We start from the raw sequence: 19,224 nt of genomic DNA, 5'->3' as shown, positions 1-19,224 counted from the left end.
ATCATAGGTATTAATTAATTAATTAATTAATTAATTGTGGTACTCATGCAAACTACTAACAATGGTCTTTCAATGTTTCCTTAAATATAGTGGGGTTTTTATTATTTATATGGCATGTAAGTGCCAGTGACTCCCCCATGTTAAACAGTTGGCCCTCCCCACTTCAGGGACCGCCCACACGCAAGATGGCACCTTGCAGTATGAAGTGGTCAGGTGAAAGCACCTTCCACAGTACCCTTCACTGAAGAAACAACAATTTCGTTTAAAAAGGCCAGCAAAGTAAGACCATAAGACCAGAGCTCAGGCAGACTGCTCCACGGAGACTGGCCAGCTCAAATCCAGGTCAGCCGGTGGCCCGTTAAAACATCTATAAAGTTTTTTAAGTTTTCACCGGCTCGGTCAGTTTCTTTACCGGCTAGTTTCATTTGTGCTGCAGGTCCCAACACATGAGACCAAGGCTGAATTTGTTTCCCAGTACAACCATGGAGCCAATACTGGTCTGACTTAATCAATATGGCTTCAACTTGACCTGGAACCGGCTTTTCTTCTCGAGGTGTAAGTACTTTTCTGGCTACATGCCACATGTCTGTCTTCAGTGGTGACCTGCTACAAAATGCATTTGCTAACTTGCCGTATTATTTCTTGGCAAACGCTAGCTGGCTCACTGTCAGCGTTGCTGTGAAGCATATCACATCAATGGTTGTGGTTGGATTGTTTATGTTGGCTCTCATAACTTAATTCAGTTGTGCTGGTTAGTGTGTGTTTAAAACCCAAAGTGACACAGTTTAACGTACAGGATCTGCCCAAAAAGGCAATATATTCACTTCAACACTTCTTTAAGTGAGTACCAGGTCCTGTCATTGTGTACAGTACATTGTCTCTATGACATTCTAAGTTTTATCCACTTAATCCTCTATGATATGAACATTTTATTCACACTGAAACATACCTTTTGTTTTGATAAGAGAACAAAGACAGCCTGCCATGAGCTATTTCAGTTAAAAGCCGAGTTGGCTCTTACTGAGAAAAACTGATCAGTAGACAAAGGCCTGTGTGTTTATAATACTACAGGAGACTTGCCAGTGTGCTACTTACAAAGATTTTTGTAAATATCAGAATTGTATTTGTCTACATCTTCATTTGCTGTTATGACAGTCATTCCACATTTCAGCAAATTATTCATTTAGATAAACTGTTCTGAAATTTTTTTTTTTTTGTCTACAGACTGCTGGATTTGAAGAGCTTCATATTCTTTATCAATTGAAATGCTGTCACAGGAAGGTCCACTTTATTTTGGTCTCCATAAGCAGAGGTTTCAAAGTTTTTTAGTTAGATGTTTTCTTGATCCCATTTCCAAATAATTTCCAACCAACTCCTTAGTTTCCTTACACAGGATTTGATGTTTTTGATTTTGTTTTTCTGAATGTAAAGCATTCATTGCCAAACCAATTCCTGGGCTTTACTTTACTTAAAACATTCTTTTCAGTTTTGGAATATGCTGTTTTCTTAATGTCACCATGTTAAGTTATACTATAGATCTTAAAACCATTTGTAATGGTGTTGATCTATGTGTATAGTTCAGCCACTGCAAAGGGAAGAAATGCGTTTGTTGATAGTTCTGAAGTTGTCATGATGTATCGTCTTAGCTGGCTTGCCTAGTTAGCCTACATTCAGGAGTAAATATCACCAAACGATGGGCTGACTGGTTGTTAAAGGTCCCATACTGTAGAAATTAAGATTTCCATGTTTTGTTTTGTTTTTTTTTTATTATAAAAAGGTTTAGGTATCAAAGTATCTAAGTAAGTAATTAGTAAAGTATGTTAGTATGTACAGGTTTGGTTCAGATTGTGGAGTCCCCATAATACAGATTCATGTCCCCATTACATTGTTGATACAAGAAGAAACGCACACCTAAACACATATTAATCTCTCCAATAAAAACCTTTATTTTTATATGTTCTGCTACAAATTGCAGTTGTTTTCTAGCATGCATAGTTTCACACAGTTAAGACAAGTAAAATCACAAAGTAAGATTTCCCTTTAGAAGAATATCTTTACTTCAGAGCATGCATATACTCCCATGTCCATTCATGAACAGTCAACCAATAATTTAGCTGCCCCAGGAACCAAAGGGCAATTCAAGCAGCCATTTTGAAAATGTTATCCAATGAATCATATTTCTAAAAACATACTGCACCTACTACACTGCGACTCAAATAATATTCTTATAAACTTTCTTTGGCTTTTTTCATAAAGAAGTTAGTACCACTTCTTTACAAATATTAATAATGAAGGTAAGAGGGGGAAAAGAATTGGTAATAGATATTATGCTAGGGGCAGTTAATGGATGAGGTTGATTGTTTGATTGATTTTGAGGTATCAAAGTTCAAAGTGAAAATGTTGTACCAAAGTGAAAGTCACTTGAGGACTCAGTAGACTCACAAAACCCCAAATAGACAAGAACATTTATCAGAGCTCTTTGATAATAATTACAGCATTAACAAAATCCATATTTCATCTATAGTTTTAACACTCTGTTGATCACCTACCACTGTAACTTAGGTGTAGATGAACTCAAAAAAGTGTTTAATGTATTGAGTATTCATGCAGAATTAGTAAAACATACTGTAATTAAAAAGGCCAATTACAGTAGTCAAGATTAGCAACTCACTGTACCTAGCCTCAACAAAAGTTTCAGTTGAAGGAGTCTGTTCATCTTATGCACACTGAAAATTACATACATATATATATATCACAGTAAGATAGGCATAATGTTATTAATGTCAGAAGAACAGCATCTGTGCTACATTACACATAATTACAAAACAAATATTCGCTTGCCTTAACCAGGGTTGGACAATTGTCTTAAGGGAGATAATAAGTACAGTTTAGGGTGGAGAGGAACAACAGTATGCACAAAACACAAACACACAGCTTTGACAGGATCACATGAAATATTTCCATATTGCAATGTTGTATTTGTGCTTCTCAGCATTATAAAGGAATGTGTTGCATTTGTGGGGTGTTTGCTGGCATACTGCTGTAGTTGAAAATATGTCTTCTTAATTGCTACTATTATTAACAATAATAGTAAAGTGTTTAAGCAAAATTGCTCAAACATCTGGGTCAACAACCACATCAGCATTAGAAATGTCATTACTAAAGGAAAATATGCTTTTTAAAATATACTTTGTAAAAGTCTGAAATGCAGCTGTTGGTTTTTTTGTGCTCTAAGAAACAGCAGCAGCATATAATCAACAGTGTTGCTCCTGGCTGTAGTGGTCAGCCTTTGTGCTTCAGCGTGGCAGTTTCAGGGCAGGGTTGATATGTTTTTGTTCTCTTGTTCGCTGTCAGTTCAGAAGTTCAAGATCCATCAGTATTCTTGTGCCGGTCTCTCTCATATTCCTCCCATAACAACAGAGAATCCATGTTGTGTTTTAACATCTCGGCTCTCCGTGACAAACTCATCGAGACATCATACGCACAAATTCTGTTAGTAAAAGAACAGGACAGATGATTTTCACACACAGTAGCTCAGTGACCTGCTTTAGTTTGAATCTGTTATCAAATATGTGATACTGCACAAGTGGGAAGAATTTCCTCTTAATATATAGGATATACACATCCGATCACAGAAGTCACATTAGCCAAGACCGTGCACCATGCACCTAGCACTCCACAAGTACACTTTCTTCTTTGATCTTGCTCGATCAAATGTTGCTTGGACATTAATATTGATGGAACACAGAGGAAATGTAAGATCACGTTGATGTAAGAACAGTTGCAATACTGAGAACAGCAGCACTTTCTGATATGTTCATCCCTGACAGCCTGCATGCATCTTTTCCTCTGTGGGTAATCTATGAGGTGACATAATCCCTTGGTATGGTGATAATCTGACAGACAGACCTACTGCCTTCATCCCCTCACCTCACTATCAGCATGGTATTGGGATATCAGCCAGGCACATTGCTGGGATTTGAAATATGTGTGAATGTGTGTGTGTTTAAGAGAGAGACAGAAAGGAAGGAGGAGAAAGTAAAATGTGGTCTTCTGTATAAACTGCAATTCTTTACCTTCGAAGTCTACATGTCCATCTCCGTTAAGATCTATATCTCGTAGGATGTCCTCCAGATCTCTGTGCCCAACCTGAAGAGGTCAGATTGTGGGGAATCAAAGTGTGAACTTAATTCAGAGAAGATTTATAAGTAGAGTGGAGAGACAAGATTCAGACAGACACAATGATTGATGGAGAGCTACAGAGAAGAGGGCATACTCTCCCAGCAGCTCTGTACCTGTTGTCCTAAAAGTTTTTTCATTGCTTCTCGAAGTTCTGCTGTACTGATCTGGCCATCGCCATTTGTGTCAAACTGAAATCAAGAGAAACAGAGACAAATTACCAGAACAGAAATGCAAGAAGTAAAATATAATCACGATATGCAATTATCAAAACTGTCTTTTCTCCTTTTCTTTAATACGTCCCTAAACTTGCAAGACCCACTGTTGGCGTCGCAAAATTATCATCAACGTTATTTGACATGAAGTCCATAAAGTTATACTTGAATATAAAGTTAAAACTCTTAAAAAAAATAATATATATATATATATATATATATATATATATATATATATATATATTATTTTTGCTATCTTGTGTGCTTTTACCACGTGATTTTTCCTCACCTCCTTGAATGCATCCCTTAGCTCTTTCACCCCAATCATGTCTGCAGTTTCAGCCAGAAGTTTGGGCCCCATCAGTTCTACAAAGTCCTCAAAATCAACATGTCCTCCCACTGTTGGACAGAAGGGAAAGAGGAAGCTGGGTTAACTTTCAGGGTTTGCTTAGAGACAAAAAAAAAAGGGACAAAACTTGCTTTATTTGTACTCTGTCTGACACTCAAGCTTAAGCACTGTGGTTGTAAAAGTGGAAATAATTCATAGACATGCACACACATACAGAAAGACACAGTTTTACTCACAGTTCATGTTGATCTGCTGACTCAGCTCTATTAGCTCCATCTCTGTTGGCATGTAGCCCATAGTCCTCATGCAGTTTCCCAGGTCTTTACAGCCGATAAACCCGTCTTTGTCTTTGTCGAACTCCTTGAACGCCTCACGCAACTCTGAGAGCACGAGAGATAAGGTATGAATATTAGATAGATGGCAAAATTAGTTTTATTTTTGCATTCTTTATTGTCCTGAAATGTATCATACCATCCATTTCTTCTGGCCTCAACTCTCGGTCCTGAGAAAGATCACAGTACAAAGTTAGGATCCAAACACTGCTGATATTTTTAATACTCAGCCAATACGCAGCATTCCTCACACAACATGATGATGTATAAAAATAAATGTGGCACGGAGAGTGCCAAGAGTCTGCAGGTTTTCTTCCGGCCAGAGAGGAGAAGGTTATCAGTGTTTGGATGGCAGGAAAACATGCAGATCCTTGGCACACATGCGACACATAATTAGATATTCGGATGAAAGTAATTATAGCATTTGTTATAATAGAAATGAATCTGAACCATTTACTGTATCCATAGCGTAAGTGTTTTGGGTTTTTTTCATAGTCACGTTGTTTCCATTTCTGAAAGTGTGGATATGCAGAGGCAATGGAAATACGCAAAGTACACAATAGCTTTTTTATTTGCCAGTCCACTGAAGTAAAATGACTCAATCTCAACCACTGCACCCATTAAGAACAACCATCTGAGAGCTTGTCTTTAGAAAAGTCAGTAAAACAGCAGTCGTCCACACTGAAGAATTCAACATCCCTCTTTTCTTTAATAACGAGACTCTGACTCGTGTTGTCACTGCTGGAAATAGACAAAGAGAAATAATCATCAGGTGAGGAGCATTTCTCCCATCGCCATAACCCAGGTTTAATAATCCTCCATCCTGCTACAAATGTCCACCATGTTTATGAGTAATCCAGCCTCATGCAGAAATATAGACTAACAAACACGAACACACACACACACACACACACACACACACACACTTACAGTCAACATTCAACATTCTAGCTGTCAACAAGACTCGATACTATAAGATTTAAAGTTTTCATATTGTCAAAATACCATATTCTCTGTCCCACCACGCTTCTTTACATGCTCGAAGTGCTGACAGTACAGTAAGAGATGATTACTACACACATTCACATTGAGTTTTACTTATTGTGTGTGTACTGTATTGTGTGCTAATCTCTCTTGGCATGCATTCACATGATATTTTCTGGACTTACGTACAGCCTGCCGGCTCTCAGCGAAGCCCTTGCGTAGAAAGATGCATGCAGGCCCCAGTACGTTGTGCATGTTGGCTCCGTTCTGGGCCAGGGCCACTAGCGGCTCAAGATAGGCCCCCCCAGAGCCCCCCTCCTCACAGGACTGCACTGCTTTGTAGTTCTTCTTCTGGTCCTGGAGCAGCATCCGGGGCAGGGGGGCCAAACATGGGAGCAGGGGCAAAGACAGGGGTAGAGACTGTGACTCAGATTGTGGCAGCATGGAGCGAAAAAGGAGCCAACACGGAGGTGGGATGGAGGGGGTTCAAAAGCAGGTGACAGACACATGTCTGTCAGTCATAGAGAGGTGTTCAGTCAGGTCAGTCATGATGGGGAGGAAGAAACTCAGTCAGAGGAAAGACTGTGTAATATATCCTGACACAAGCAACTGATGCCATCTATGACTCTGTCCTGTTGGTCACCACCCTGCACAACAGTACCAAGCCTCCATACTGTTTGTAGCAGATAATGTCAGCGGAGGTTGCGGGTTAGCAAAAAGGCAGTGCCCCTTTTCATGTCACCAAACACATCTGACAGCGTCATGTGACAGCTCTTTAGCCAGTTTGTCACAGTCTGCACCTGCATATTTTCTTACAATTAAGACTAACTGTTGTTTATTACAAAATTGGTCAGATTTTAGCATTTTTCACCCTGTTTTCTAACTCTGATAACTGTTACTCACTAAAGTAATTGCTCAAATCTGGAAAAACGGCAACATCACTACAACGAAGTCAAACACTGCATGAAACATAAGCAGATGATCATACAAGTTTAAAGAAACCCCAGGTTAGCCAGTTTTAATATGAAGAGGGATAAAAAAGTACTTCAGGCAGACTCCATGTTGTAAACATTCAACGCAGTATTTGTTGAGTACAATGTTTTCATAACCAATAGCAATAATGGTAAGAACTAAGAAAATAAGAATTAAGTTGTAATTAACCAGAATGATCCTTTAACAGCCAGTGGTCATCGGTAGGAAAGAACAGAATCCACATGAGTATATGTGTTTTTAACTGACAGCATTATGATTCCCACTAATGATACCATCTCAGTGTGTTAGCAGTAGTCGTATCAGTAGTACTACGAGCACAATGTCTGTTGATATTAGGGAATTTTAAAGACTGATGATACACTACTTGTACAATCAACTGCGGCTAGCTCGGGAGAGTTACTTGAATTTTTCCAAGAGTGACGAGGTTTTTTATGTGCGCATTACAAAATGGTTGTGTTCTTCAGAAGATAAGGCAAAAGTTTAGCCAGCCATTAAATTATAATCACCAATTAGCCACTCAACCAGGGGGCAAAAGTTGTTCTCACAACAGTCATCCCAATTACAGAGCTAGCTACAGCTTAATTAAAAACAGGCAATAACGGCCTGCAAGTGGACAAAAAAAGCTTCCTCTAAAGTCAAATAAGGTCCGACCATTGTTCTGACTAATATCCGAATTAGAGAGAGCAGCAGTCTAATCTGAGGCTAAATGCAGAACACTGGAGACAACTAGAAAATGGACTCTGTTTTCATGCTCTGTGATTACTACTGCACATTTTTGCCAAGCAGATATACAGAGTTTAAATTAGTAACATCTCTTCTCGCTGGTCAGGTCTTCAATTACCACAATGTAACATCCATCCCAGCTACAAGCAAGTGAAGTAGACTCGCTGTCACAGCGAATTACCAAGGTTTTTTGTTTTTTTTTTGCTGCTGCTTTAAATCTCTCAGACATGAGCAAGTACCCATCTTCAGATGGTTATTACAGTAAAAATAAGACATCTGCATGCATACAGACTGAAAAATGATTATGCATACATATACTACATGCATATACAAACTGTATTATATGCTCTACAAATGACCTTCACACACCATCTGTTGCCATGCCAGTCCTAATGCCAGTTCGTGCATTCCTACAGTCTCCACAACAGGAGCGGATGCCCACTGGGTAATCTGACCAAGTGATGCATGGAGCAGGGCTGTCTGCGGGTATATTGTGCCAGAAAAAGTACTATGAAGCCACGCGCTTGCAGTTATATAACCCAAAAAAAAAAAAAAAAGAAAAGAAGTGTCAGAGAAAGGCTGTAGTCAAGCAAGAACTTCTCCAACACCCCAACCAATTTTGCACAGATGGCATCAACAGTTGCTCATGATATTGTGCTTCCTCAAGGATGTGCAGCTGCTGTGAAGGGAAATCTATTTGTGGGATTGTCTGCCTGCTTGAGAGTCTGTTCAAGCATACAATGAGGACAGCAGATGTAAGAGATGTATTGTATAAACGAACTCTGTCATCTTGACTTTTTAGAAAAATGGCTCTGAACGTTCTCCCTGCGCTCCTCCTCAACTGTGCATTCACGTTGTCGTCGTCGGAAACACTCAGAGTCAGAGGTACACATGAGCTGACAGAATCGGATACAGCTGAAACAGCACACCTGTTTTCGCCATTTCCACTGACTGGTAACGTCCCGCAGGTGCAGGCTCAACTTGTAGCATCTTCCGCTGGCTGGTAAAGTGGCATCGCTGTGCGGTCTGACTGACTCTAAAGTTTGATGACATGATCCAAATTCACTGACCTCACCTCAGCCAACAGGTCAAGCACAAGCCGCATCAACCGGCTCCTCTGACCCGTCTGAGCGGCTGAAATGGGTTTCCGGGTGAATGAAAGCATGCACTGATGAGCACAGAGAAAACTTTGATCCAAAAAGACACATGATAGGATGCAGATGTCATATAAACGTTGCAGTGCAATGAGTTTTAGAGGAGTCAACAAAGTCCTACATCAATACACATATACTCATATACTCATATACTATAAGATCCCACGCTGGCAAATAGCCTCCATTTATCTTGCCGTGTGGGGCTCCAGCAACACAAAACACAGAGTAACAGCTGGTAGTGAAATCCACAGTGGTCAGACAGTACAGGTCCAGTCAAATAGCCTTCAGTCAGGTTGGGGGTCACACAATGAGACAAACATGCAGGGGGATTCAAGGAAACCACAGCCAAATGAAAAACCTCAGAGCGGACCTTACCTTCTTGGTGAAAATTTTAAGCGACTTTACAGAGTTGCCCATTGCAAGAAAGAAAAAAAAATCCGTCTTGTTTTATGTTTTCTCTCTAACTGTGTCTGTGTTAGTGTGCCTGTGTGTAAGTGCACGTGTATGCATGTGTGTTTGCATATGTTTCCGGGCATGCATGGGAATAGGAGTGATTAGAAAGGGAAAAAAAGGTTCAATGGGTCATTGACTGATATAAGAGGACATTTGCTGGAAAAAGCAGGGAGCAGAGCAGAGATATCTTAGGAGGTAGACAGAGGTGAGGAGGGAGAGGACGAAGGAGTGTGCAGGAAGGTACCTGGAGGCAAGGACGCTGGGAAGTATGAGGGGAGGGACACAGAGACAAATGAGGAAATATGTAAACAAGAACAAAGGACAAATCAGAAGAACGCAAAGATGAAGCGAGGGAGAGGAAGCATGCATGTGAACAGAGCGAGATGCAAGCGCCAGGAGTAGAAAAAGCAAGATTGCTTATTCATTCCATCCTCTCTCCTACAGTGTCTTTCCTCCCTCCCTCCCTCCCTCCCCTCTACCCTCTCTCTCTCCCTCTCCTTCTCTCTCTCTCTCTCTCTCTGTCCATCTGTCTGTCTATTGCTCTTTTTCCCTCACCCTCTCCCCCCTACTCTCGCTCACTCCACAGTTTTAAACCATCTATGCGAATGTGACAGAAGAAGCTCGTTCGGACAAGCATATTACCTTCCCCTGAGCAAGATGCTGGAGACACTAATCCAAACATGCACACACACACATACACACGCACACACAAACACACACATACACTCGATTAAACACACATGGATGTGGGGCTGTGGAGCTAAAAATATATCACACGCTTCCCCCTACTCTCCCATATCTCTCCCCACTCTACCCTCAGCATCCATCCCGCTCTCTCTCTCTCTCACACACACACACACACACACACACACACAAACCACACACCACACACAGACATAGGAGCATTACAAAGTCATGTTAAGCTTGAAGGGCTTGGATTCAGATCAAAGCCAAAATGTGCAAGAAATGACAATGGATTCTGAACCACCGAGGGTGCAAACCCAGCACGTGCAAACACACACAGACACAGGCAAATAAATGCTGTCTTTCAGCCTTTCTCGTACAGACACTCACACACGCAGACACACACATTTATTGTCAAGCATGATGACAGAAATAGTGGGGTTTCTAAATATGGAACATCCGAAACCGGTGGCTAAAAGCGAAAATGTACATTTATTCTAGTAATGTGCTTGAATACAAATTAAGACGCTTGTGTTTTTTGAGAATTTAAATTTTATGCTACTTTATACTGTACTATATCCCAGAGGGAAATTGCATTTTTCTTATTTTTTATTTACATCACTGCATTTGTTTTACAGCTATAAGTTCTTGCTGCATTTACGTTTATGCAACAGTGACAATAATCAATGAGTGTTAAAGGTCGACCTGTCACATTTCAACAGTGTCGCAGCCTCAGACAAGATTAAACGACTGATATTTAAATCCTAAAAACTCTGGAGCTTCTGTATATGAACTAAAGACATTTCTGTGATGATGAGGGAAGTGACACCTCGATGTGTGACTAACTGTAAAAGGTGAAAGGTGTGACGACCAGGCAGAGACACTGATCTAAGTGTTCACTACTGCAGTATGGACACGTTGTTGTCACTGGGGCATTTTGCCACTCTTGAAACTTGTCACTGTTTGACTCTGTTTAACTCGTCAACTGCTATTTAAACATGTTTTTCACAGTCAAACTTGCCTCAATCTGTTTTGAACGTGAACGTTTTGAACTTCAAGCGTTTCAGTCTCGTAACGTTCTCGCTGACTCCAGTGTGTGTGTGTGTGTGTGTGTGTGTGTGTGTGTGTGTGTGTGTGTGACATAATAGTTATCTGTTACTTGCAAATTTTGCTTTGGGTCAAAATTGAATTGTATTTCTCTCCACGTGTTGAGTATGTTGGGAACATACTAAACTATAGCTTTTAAACAAGAAGCGGTTCATCATAGTAAATATTTTTACTGCACACACGCTCGCATCTTAAATTCAGAATTAAGGTGACACACAGAGAAACTTCGCTCCTCCAGCAGGTGAATGTGTAAACAGCCCTCTGGTGTCAGACTCTTCACAAACATCATTCTACACAGTGAGGCTGAAACATGTGAAATAACAATAAGTAAAAACTAATTTTGAGCGGATGGGGACTTTAAGGATCTGAGTACTTCTTCTTCTTCTTCTTCCCCTGTCTAAAATGACAAACCACAACATCCAGAACAAAACCCACATGTTGGGTTTTAAACCAGTATAGCATTCGCTCCTGATGTAACTTTACCTCCACTCACACTCGCACTTCAGCATTAACGCACATCCTCATTTCCCTCTCCTGTGCGACCTTGTCTATTCTCTGCTATTTTAATAAACACATTCACGCCAAAGTCGCCTCAGATCTTGCTCCCATTCAATATCTCTGCGGCTCCTCTGTGTTGTTCTGCGGATGATTCATCCAGCCTCTCACCGGAGGCTCATTGTGAACTTCAGAACACATCAGACGTCAGACACAGGAGCCGTCAGCTCTCATAATGTCAGACCATAGTGTGCACGGGCATGAGATCCATCTCACCCCTCTCTCTCTCTCTCTCTCTCTTGCTTCCTTTCTCCCTGGCTGTATCCTTCTCGTTCTCCCTCACAATCGCTCTCACTCAGATGCCAACGATTGACTTTAAACATTTACATAACTGCTTACATGCGGACAACATGATCTGAAGATCAGATGATTTTTACATTTTTTTTTGGGGGGGGTCATATGTCACTGACTCATAGGGTGAAGCCTGTCTTGATTTGTGACAATAGCATATGATGCTTGCAACATCACTGACCAAACAATGCAAAGAAATGTATACGCGTGCCCCAGACTGGAAGCTGGCTCGCATAGAAAATATTAATAACTGCTTTTGCTTTTTATGTAGATGCAGATTTTGAGGTCAAATATAATCGTGTTTCATCCACTGCCATCAAGTGTGTTAAATGAGCTGGGAGATGAAGAAGGGGGAAGGAAGGGACTGATGTAATAACAAGCTCTCTTGCGTTCATCATCAACCGTTTTTTCTTTTTCTTTGCAGAGTGGAATGAGATGTAATCATTTCATGGTCAAACAAGACAAAAGCTGCTGCGTTTTAAATCGCAGTGTATCCAGCTGCAAAGACAGAAGGGATAAATACAGTGACCATAAGAGTTTTTTTTTTTGTGCGTACATTTTTGTCGTCATCAGAGGACGTCTAGGGGGTGAAGAAAAAAAGAAGCGTACAATACACACTTGCGTCATCTTCCTGTGCTGGGGCTGAGACGTCACAGTTTAATCCTTTAGTTGATTAATTCATTCAAATCAGAATAGCTATAAAACCTTTAACTTTCATGCTGATTATTCTGGTATTTTGGTTTTATTTCAGATGGTAGCACATGCACAGACAGCTGTTAAAGGTCTGGTGCGTCAGCAGGGGAAAAATATTGACAAGTCTCATTTCAGTCAATTAAAGCTCTGTTGTTTTTCCTCTGACTCATTTATCCCTCGTCCTCTGTCTCGCAGTGTCTCTCACTGATTTTCCCTTCCAGCCTCGGGTCTCCATAAATATTTAGCATCATCACACGCACACACATACATTTAACATTGCAGCATGTGCAGTTGTGCTCTCAGGCTCTTACATTTCGCTGCCTAATCCTCATCTCAAAAAGGGATTTAACCAAAGAGTCAATTTTCTACCTCCTCCTTTGCCAGCACAGATATATAAATATCCATCTGTGCCTAAAAATAGCCCGCTATACTCTAGACATACTAGAGGCATATGCTGTGGTGAATATGATGATGCTGCCCCCCCATTTCCACCCAGATCTTTCTCCTTATTTTGCTCATTTTCAGTCTTTTTTTCTGTTGCTTGTCTTTTCATCTCCCTCTCAGATATCATCAAGGTCAGCGTGACCCCGCAGAGCAGAGAGGTAGAAGAGGGAAGAGAGAGAGAGAGAGAGTCTGTGAGGGCAAATAAAAGGGGAAAGGGAACGACTGACAGGAAACGTGAGCGGCTGCCAGCGCGTGATGAGTAGCAGGAAAAGCAGTCTAGGAAGTGAGGGGCTAATCTGCGTTTTAACACTTTTCCTCACATTGTCTGCAGAAATGTCAGGTGGGAGCAGGGAAGTGAGAGGTGACGAGTGTTTGCCTTATGTAACAATCATCAGGTCTTCCAGGGAAGTAGCTCTCTTCCTATTTTACTCTTTGCTGCCCCCCTGATTTATCCGATTCCCTCGCTTCCTTTACTTTCTTTCCTTGCCCTTTCACTTTTCCTGGCTCACTGATGTGACACAGATAGGACTGTTAATCGCTCCCCCACTCTCACTCTCTCTCTCCCTCTCTCTCTCTCTCGCTCACTCACAGTTCAAACCTATTAGCACAAACGGTACGTGCTCCCTCTGCTGGTTAATACACATATCCTTTCAAGTACATTTAATTTGAGAAGAAAATCGTCATCTCCTTTTATGATAATGTCTGAACAGCAGATGACAGATCTCTTTTCTGATTTCCTCCCAGGGGTTTTGTAGAACAAGGGCAGTGAAGGTCATAAAATCTGAGGCAGAGGCAGTGATTGTTCAGAATCTCTTAAAATAGAAACAAAATTTCTACTGGGACAAAAGGCTTTGTCCTTGATCAAGGTGTCTGGTGTAACCTGGATTGTTTAAAGATATGAACATGCAGAAATAATGATAGTTTTGTAAACTGTGCCTGCTTTAAAGATTTCACATTTCACATTAAAATGAATCACTGCATCACAACCTATCTATAAACATCGAGCTGCAAAAACACATTTGTCCTTATTCTAACCCCCACACTAGCCTTTTTGGTAATCATGATTCATCTCATGAATATGAAAGCGTGGATTATAAACTGCCAGTTTGGAGAAAGCATGTCTCCTTATGCTGCAAACCTGCTCTTTTATTTTTCTCAAATTTGCTCTGTCAGGTAGCATGTATACCAAAGGATCTTAATTTTTTATTTTATTTTTTTTACCAAGACAAAAAAAAACAAACAAAAAAAAAACACTCTGCCCTCCTCCAGTCTCTCATAATCAGGTCTTGATGTGCTATTTTTAGCTTCCTCCACTGGCAACGAATGAGTTCTGTTGGGATTGTATGCAGATCTTGATGTTACATAAGGAAAAATACGAAACCAGTTTGTGGTGTGTGGGATCTCGCCCTGCATTCTGCGCTGTCACAAAACATTCAAGCGGCGTTAAAGGCGTTTTAGTGCGACTGCATGGTCACTAAAACGAGCCGGCTCGGGTAAGATTCTAAGCAGGTGCAAAAACCTGCACGTGCAAGCTGCCTCGCTTTCGATTCGCTCTTCTATCATTTTCCCTCTTTTCACTCTCACACATGCATCATTCAGTCACTCACTCTGGCTCCCCCTTTCACACAGACACTTGATGTGCACAACTAACTCTGGTCCTCTCACAAATTGGTTTTGACTGTTGACAGCTGTGTCTGATATGACTGAACTTCACAGAAACTCGCCCGCGCTTTGAAATCATCGATGATTCAAAATATATTACAAAATTACAAAATATAGAGTCACAATCTCTTAGTGGTAAACTTTTGATGAATAACGCTGTTATTTATTTCATCTATGATTCTCATTCTTCTTGCGCAAAAGCTGCAACAGCCAGCACAACTGTTCAACCATACAATAACACCATACCGTGCCACCACTCTTCCCTAAAAAAATCCAAGAATATCAGGTGGAATTTATCAAAACTGTTCACCTGATCATTCATAGATTTGATGGGAAAGAAAAAACAAAAACCATCGGCTATTTCCACACACGTCAGCAGCTCTGGAGACTTTATATAGCACACCGCTGCATGGATTTTGCCTCACTGGAACCCCTAAGACTGATTGAAGCTCTGGCCTGGATTGAGAGGAGTTATTTCTGGAACACATTAGCGCACGGGGAGGTAATTGTCTCCTCTTGAGCTTTTTTATCATCAACACAGAAAGAAGGATTTCAATGAAACAAGAGAGAAGTCGGGATACTGTACAGCTGCATGATCTGTCTGAGAAACAGGGGGAAACGTGGCGCCTTGTAGAGAACTGACGTGTTAGTAGGTGAACAGGTGATGCAGGGAAGAAGAGCCACCAACCCTCACTCAGCACTGCGGATGTCAGTGTCAGTAAAAGTTTTTGAGGTGATTAATACTTAATTATGTTTGATCAGAACTTCTCACCTGAATGTGTATCAGTTGACTTACCTGTTTGTCCGTGTGTGTGTTTGTGCGTGAGTGTGTGTGTGTGTGTGTGTGTGTGTGTGCGTGTGTGTGTGCGTGTGTGTGTGCGTGCATGACAACCTCTCAAAAGTTTTCCACACAGAGGGAAAGTTGATCCCCCCGCTGCTGTTCAGGTGACAGTCACAATGAAAGCGACTGTATTCATATTGGGATGCATGACAGACTGCAACCCCCACACACCCCGCCCCCCCTCTCCCTGTCATGAAAGTGATGGATACCAGATACACACAAAGGTCAGATTTGGACTGAAAACATGCATCCATTTTTAATTTGCTCTTCTGGGCTGACTGTCACGTCTGCATCTCACCTGTGAACCTCCACCTGCTGCTGCTGATCATTCAGCTCTGCACCTGTGAAACTAATAATGGCAGTACTAACACCCTCACACCTGGCCACCTCCGGCCTGTGTTATACTGGGATTGGTGTGAAGATCAAATATTGGACTGGGTTATTTTCATCCTAATTGTAAATTAGCTTTTTTTTTAATTTCTTTTTTTAATTTTTATTTTCCCACCTATGGCACCTATTGCCCCCCAGCCGTCCATGGAGTGGAGTGGGGGGGGGGTCTCTCTTTGAATACCCTCTCATTTGTTCATGTTTCCTCTTGTCTTCTTACACAGAAACTAGGTCGGGGATCATTGCTGATGAGGCTCTAACGCCCACTGAGACGGTGCATATGAAATGCGACTGAACTGAAAAATATTGATTTAATAATACTGCATTTGTTTTAAGGCGATGCTGGCATAATTGTACTTGAACCTGTTTTATTCTCATCAGTTATATTTCAAACTTTTTTCCTCTTCATAATAGAAAACATGTCAATTTTATTTTTCTTGGACAAAAATGACAATTTAAATGACCGTATAATGATCAGTGAAACTGTTGTGCCAGTCTAAAGTCTTGATTGATGATGCTGCTGCTGCTGCTGATTTATTTACCTTACAGCTTGTAATCTTGCCCTTTGCATGTTGTTGCACCCACACATTTAAAAGTGATTAGTGATTAGTGAGCTTTGAGCAATATGATTGGGTTCTATGTAAATCGACACTTGAAGGTAGAAAAAAAAATAACTCAAATGTTATTTTGGTGAAATTTGGCTCAACTATATAAAAAAAGTTTAGTTATTTTTCACCCTGCAGCTTGGGTTGTGCTTTGAATCTACTTTTAGTGCGCTTCCCAAAGTTTTAATTTCCTCTTCATGCCTCCTTACCTGCCCAAAGACTGACTTCACTATGGGATGAAGACTAGAGTCATATTCAGAGGAGTTGGCGCTCAGTCTTTTGGATGTGCGGCTGGATGCGGGCTGGGCAGGTGCACTGGCCGCAGGTGGGTCAGAGCTGAGACTGGAGGACGACCCGGTGATGACTCTCTCCCTGGGCTCGAAAAAGAAAGCCGCGTCGTCCGGCTGTTGTGGAGTTGGAGAGGTCCGCCTGTCCTGCCTGGAGCCGCCCTGGTGATGCGCTGCAGGAAGCAGCTCACCTCGCGAGGAGTCGTGGTGGTGATGGGAGTGTTTGGACCTGGAGGACTTGCTGCGCTCTTTCTGATGCCGGCTCGTCCTGTGTCTTACATCCTCCTGAGCGTAACCGTCATCCATCAGGCTGGCTTGCCTGGTGTGGCTTTTCTGCACCCGGTGGTGATCACCTAAATTTCGAGAGTCGGTGTGTCTTGGTTGGCAGAGAGGTCTCCGCGCGCTCGGCTCGCAGTCCTCCGTCCAGCAGTCCGCATCCTCGCTGCCTCCAGGTCCGGTGGGATGATGGTGAGAGCGGTGACTCCGGTGACCGTGTGGACCGTGATCCGAGTGCGCAGACCTGCGGTTGAGCCCCGATGATCTGAGCAAAGAAGTAGTCGAGTCGCTCTTTGGGAGAGAGGAGCTCATCGTTCGCTTTTTCTCGCTTGACAGGCGAAGTGAAATCTGCTGGAGGCTGGAGGTCGAGTAAAGGAAAAGAAGGCTGTCCTCCGCCACGTGCAGGTGCTCAGCTGCAGCCAGATGGACCCCCCCTCACCTCTCTAATCCACGTCCACACACTGGACCACCATCACTGCACAGTCCGCGGTGATGGAGTGAAGTTGGAGCAGCAGCCACCTGTGATGTGAAGTAGAGCCTGATGGTCTGGCAGCCAGGCGGTCAGTCTGACGCTTCACAGGGGGCTCTGCTAAGTTTGGATGACAGCACTGTGTTGCGCTGCCGCGTGTCACACGCACTCCACGCGCAAAGTTCACTAAGACCCACGTCACTACGGATCATTTGTGGCATAATGAGCCGTTTGATGTGCATTATCTCCTTTTAATTTGTCATTAGCACGAACTGAATCATCGTTCAAACGTTTGAGGAAACTAACATGTTTCCACAGATCTGTCACACAGCAGGGTCCAAACTGAGACACTCTCCCTGCTGTATATTTAAAGATTTGAGGAGCCACATATCCAGTCAAAACTCAACAAGTGGCTGTTGTGACATTAATGCCAGTGGACAGTGGTCTGTCAGACTGTGTATCTGTATTTTTTCTCAAACTAAATACACTGGACCACAGCCAAAAAGACTCATAAACCAAATAAAAGATGAAAACAAGAGAGCAATAATTTAGAAAGATTACACACAGTGAAATCATTTTACACACTTAGTTAGTAGGTCTTTGGAGCTATGAATAGTAACATAACCTTTTGGAAATTAACACAGAGGCACCATTTATTCATTAGTCAGCACTGGGATAAACAAATGAGACATTCAAAACAGAACACTATTAGAATGGAAAATTACCAGAAATGAAATAAAATAAGAGTATGTGGACATATGTGTATGTCAACGTTTTTGTACCGGATTACTTCAATCAAGAAAAAATTCTTCATACAAATTTCCATATAACTTCATGTTTCATATTCAAAGTAATTTTCAGAGTCACTGTTACCCAACCAGAGAGTCTTCTAATCATCATGTTCCCAGAGATCACCCAATGAGCGGTCAATTCAAAATACAATAGAGGAACTTTAATATATGACACTTTTCAGAGGTATTGAATAGACCCTTTTCCATCTCTGTGAAACATTAATTTTTTGTCATTTATTTGATTTTAACTGGTGCAACTAAATAAAATCCACACTCAATTTGCTTTCCAACATTTGCCTATATATATATATATATATACAACAGCAAAAAAATAACATGGTTGCATAATTTGGGTGTAATTATGGTTACCAAGGCATGAACTTAATGGAATATTTAACTGTGCTCTAAAAAAAATAACAGCGAAGTTCAAAAGGGAGAAACACTGAAAATAAAAGCGTGACAATCCGTCAGTCTCATCCCATCTGCACACCCAGGGTCATAATTCTCACAGCAGATGTCCAGGGATGCAGGGCAAAAAGTATGTAATGATGTTAATATGCAAAGCCAATTAGACACTCAAACTCTCACGAACTGCGTTTCCCAGCGCAAAGATGAGAAATGAGCAGATTTTTGCCCTCGTCTCTCTGGGGAATTCTTGTTCTCTGACATCTGTGTCTCTGTCTCCTCTGCTCCAGGGAGAAGCAAAGTATCTTCACTCCATTGCTCCCACAACCCCCCAACCCCCCCACC

At 41.5% G+C, this 19,224-nt stretch overlaps 1 protein-coding gene across 3 annotated transcripts; it reads right to left on the bottom strand.

Annotated features, from left to right (window-relative positions):
• Nucleotides 1-1,922: 1,922 nt before the first annotated feature.
• Nucleotides 1,923-17,770, bottom strand: cabp1b (calcium binding protein 1b). Of its 3 annotated transcripts, none has more exons than XM_023406481.2 (8): nt 16,861-17,770; nt 6,249-6,416; nt 5,215-5,245; nt 4,980-5,123; nt 4,684-4,793; nt 4,296-4,370; nt 4,077-4,149; nt 1,923-3,490 (listed from the first exon to the last, which is right to left on the bottom strand). In XM_023406481.2, the coding sequence occupies exons 1-8, from the start codon at nt 17,524-17,526 to the stop codon at nt 3,465-3,467; spliced, it is 1,293 nt and encodes a 430-aa protein (XP_023262249.1). In that variant the 5' UTR covers nt 17,527-17,770; the 3' UTR covers nt 1,923-3,464. The 3 variants fall into 3 exon arrangements, with proteins under 3 accessions (XP_023262249.1, XP_023262252.1, XP_023262251.1); XM_023406484.1 differs by lacking the exon at nt 16,861-17,770 and adding an exon at nt 9,305-9,803; XM_023406483.1 differs by lacking the exon at nt 6,249-6,416 and having other exon boundaries at nt 16,861-17,769.
• Between the last annotated feature and the right edge of the window lie 1,454 nt (nt 17,771-19,224).

Source organism: Seriola lalandi, unplaced genomic scaffold (assembly GCF_002814215.2).
Source record: "Seriola lalandi dorsalis isolate HSWRI2012SDOR001 ecotype SW California unplaced genomic scaffold, Sedor1 jcf7180002054309, whole genome shotgun sequence".
In the NCBI taxonomy this organism is placed as follows: domain Eukaryota; kingdom Metazoa; phylum Chordata; class Actinopteri; order Carangiformes; family Carangidae; genus Seriola; species Seriola lalandi.
This window is presented reverse-complemented; position numbering and strand designations above follow the sequence as displayed.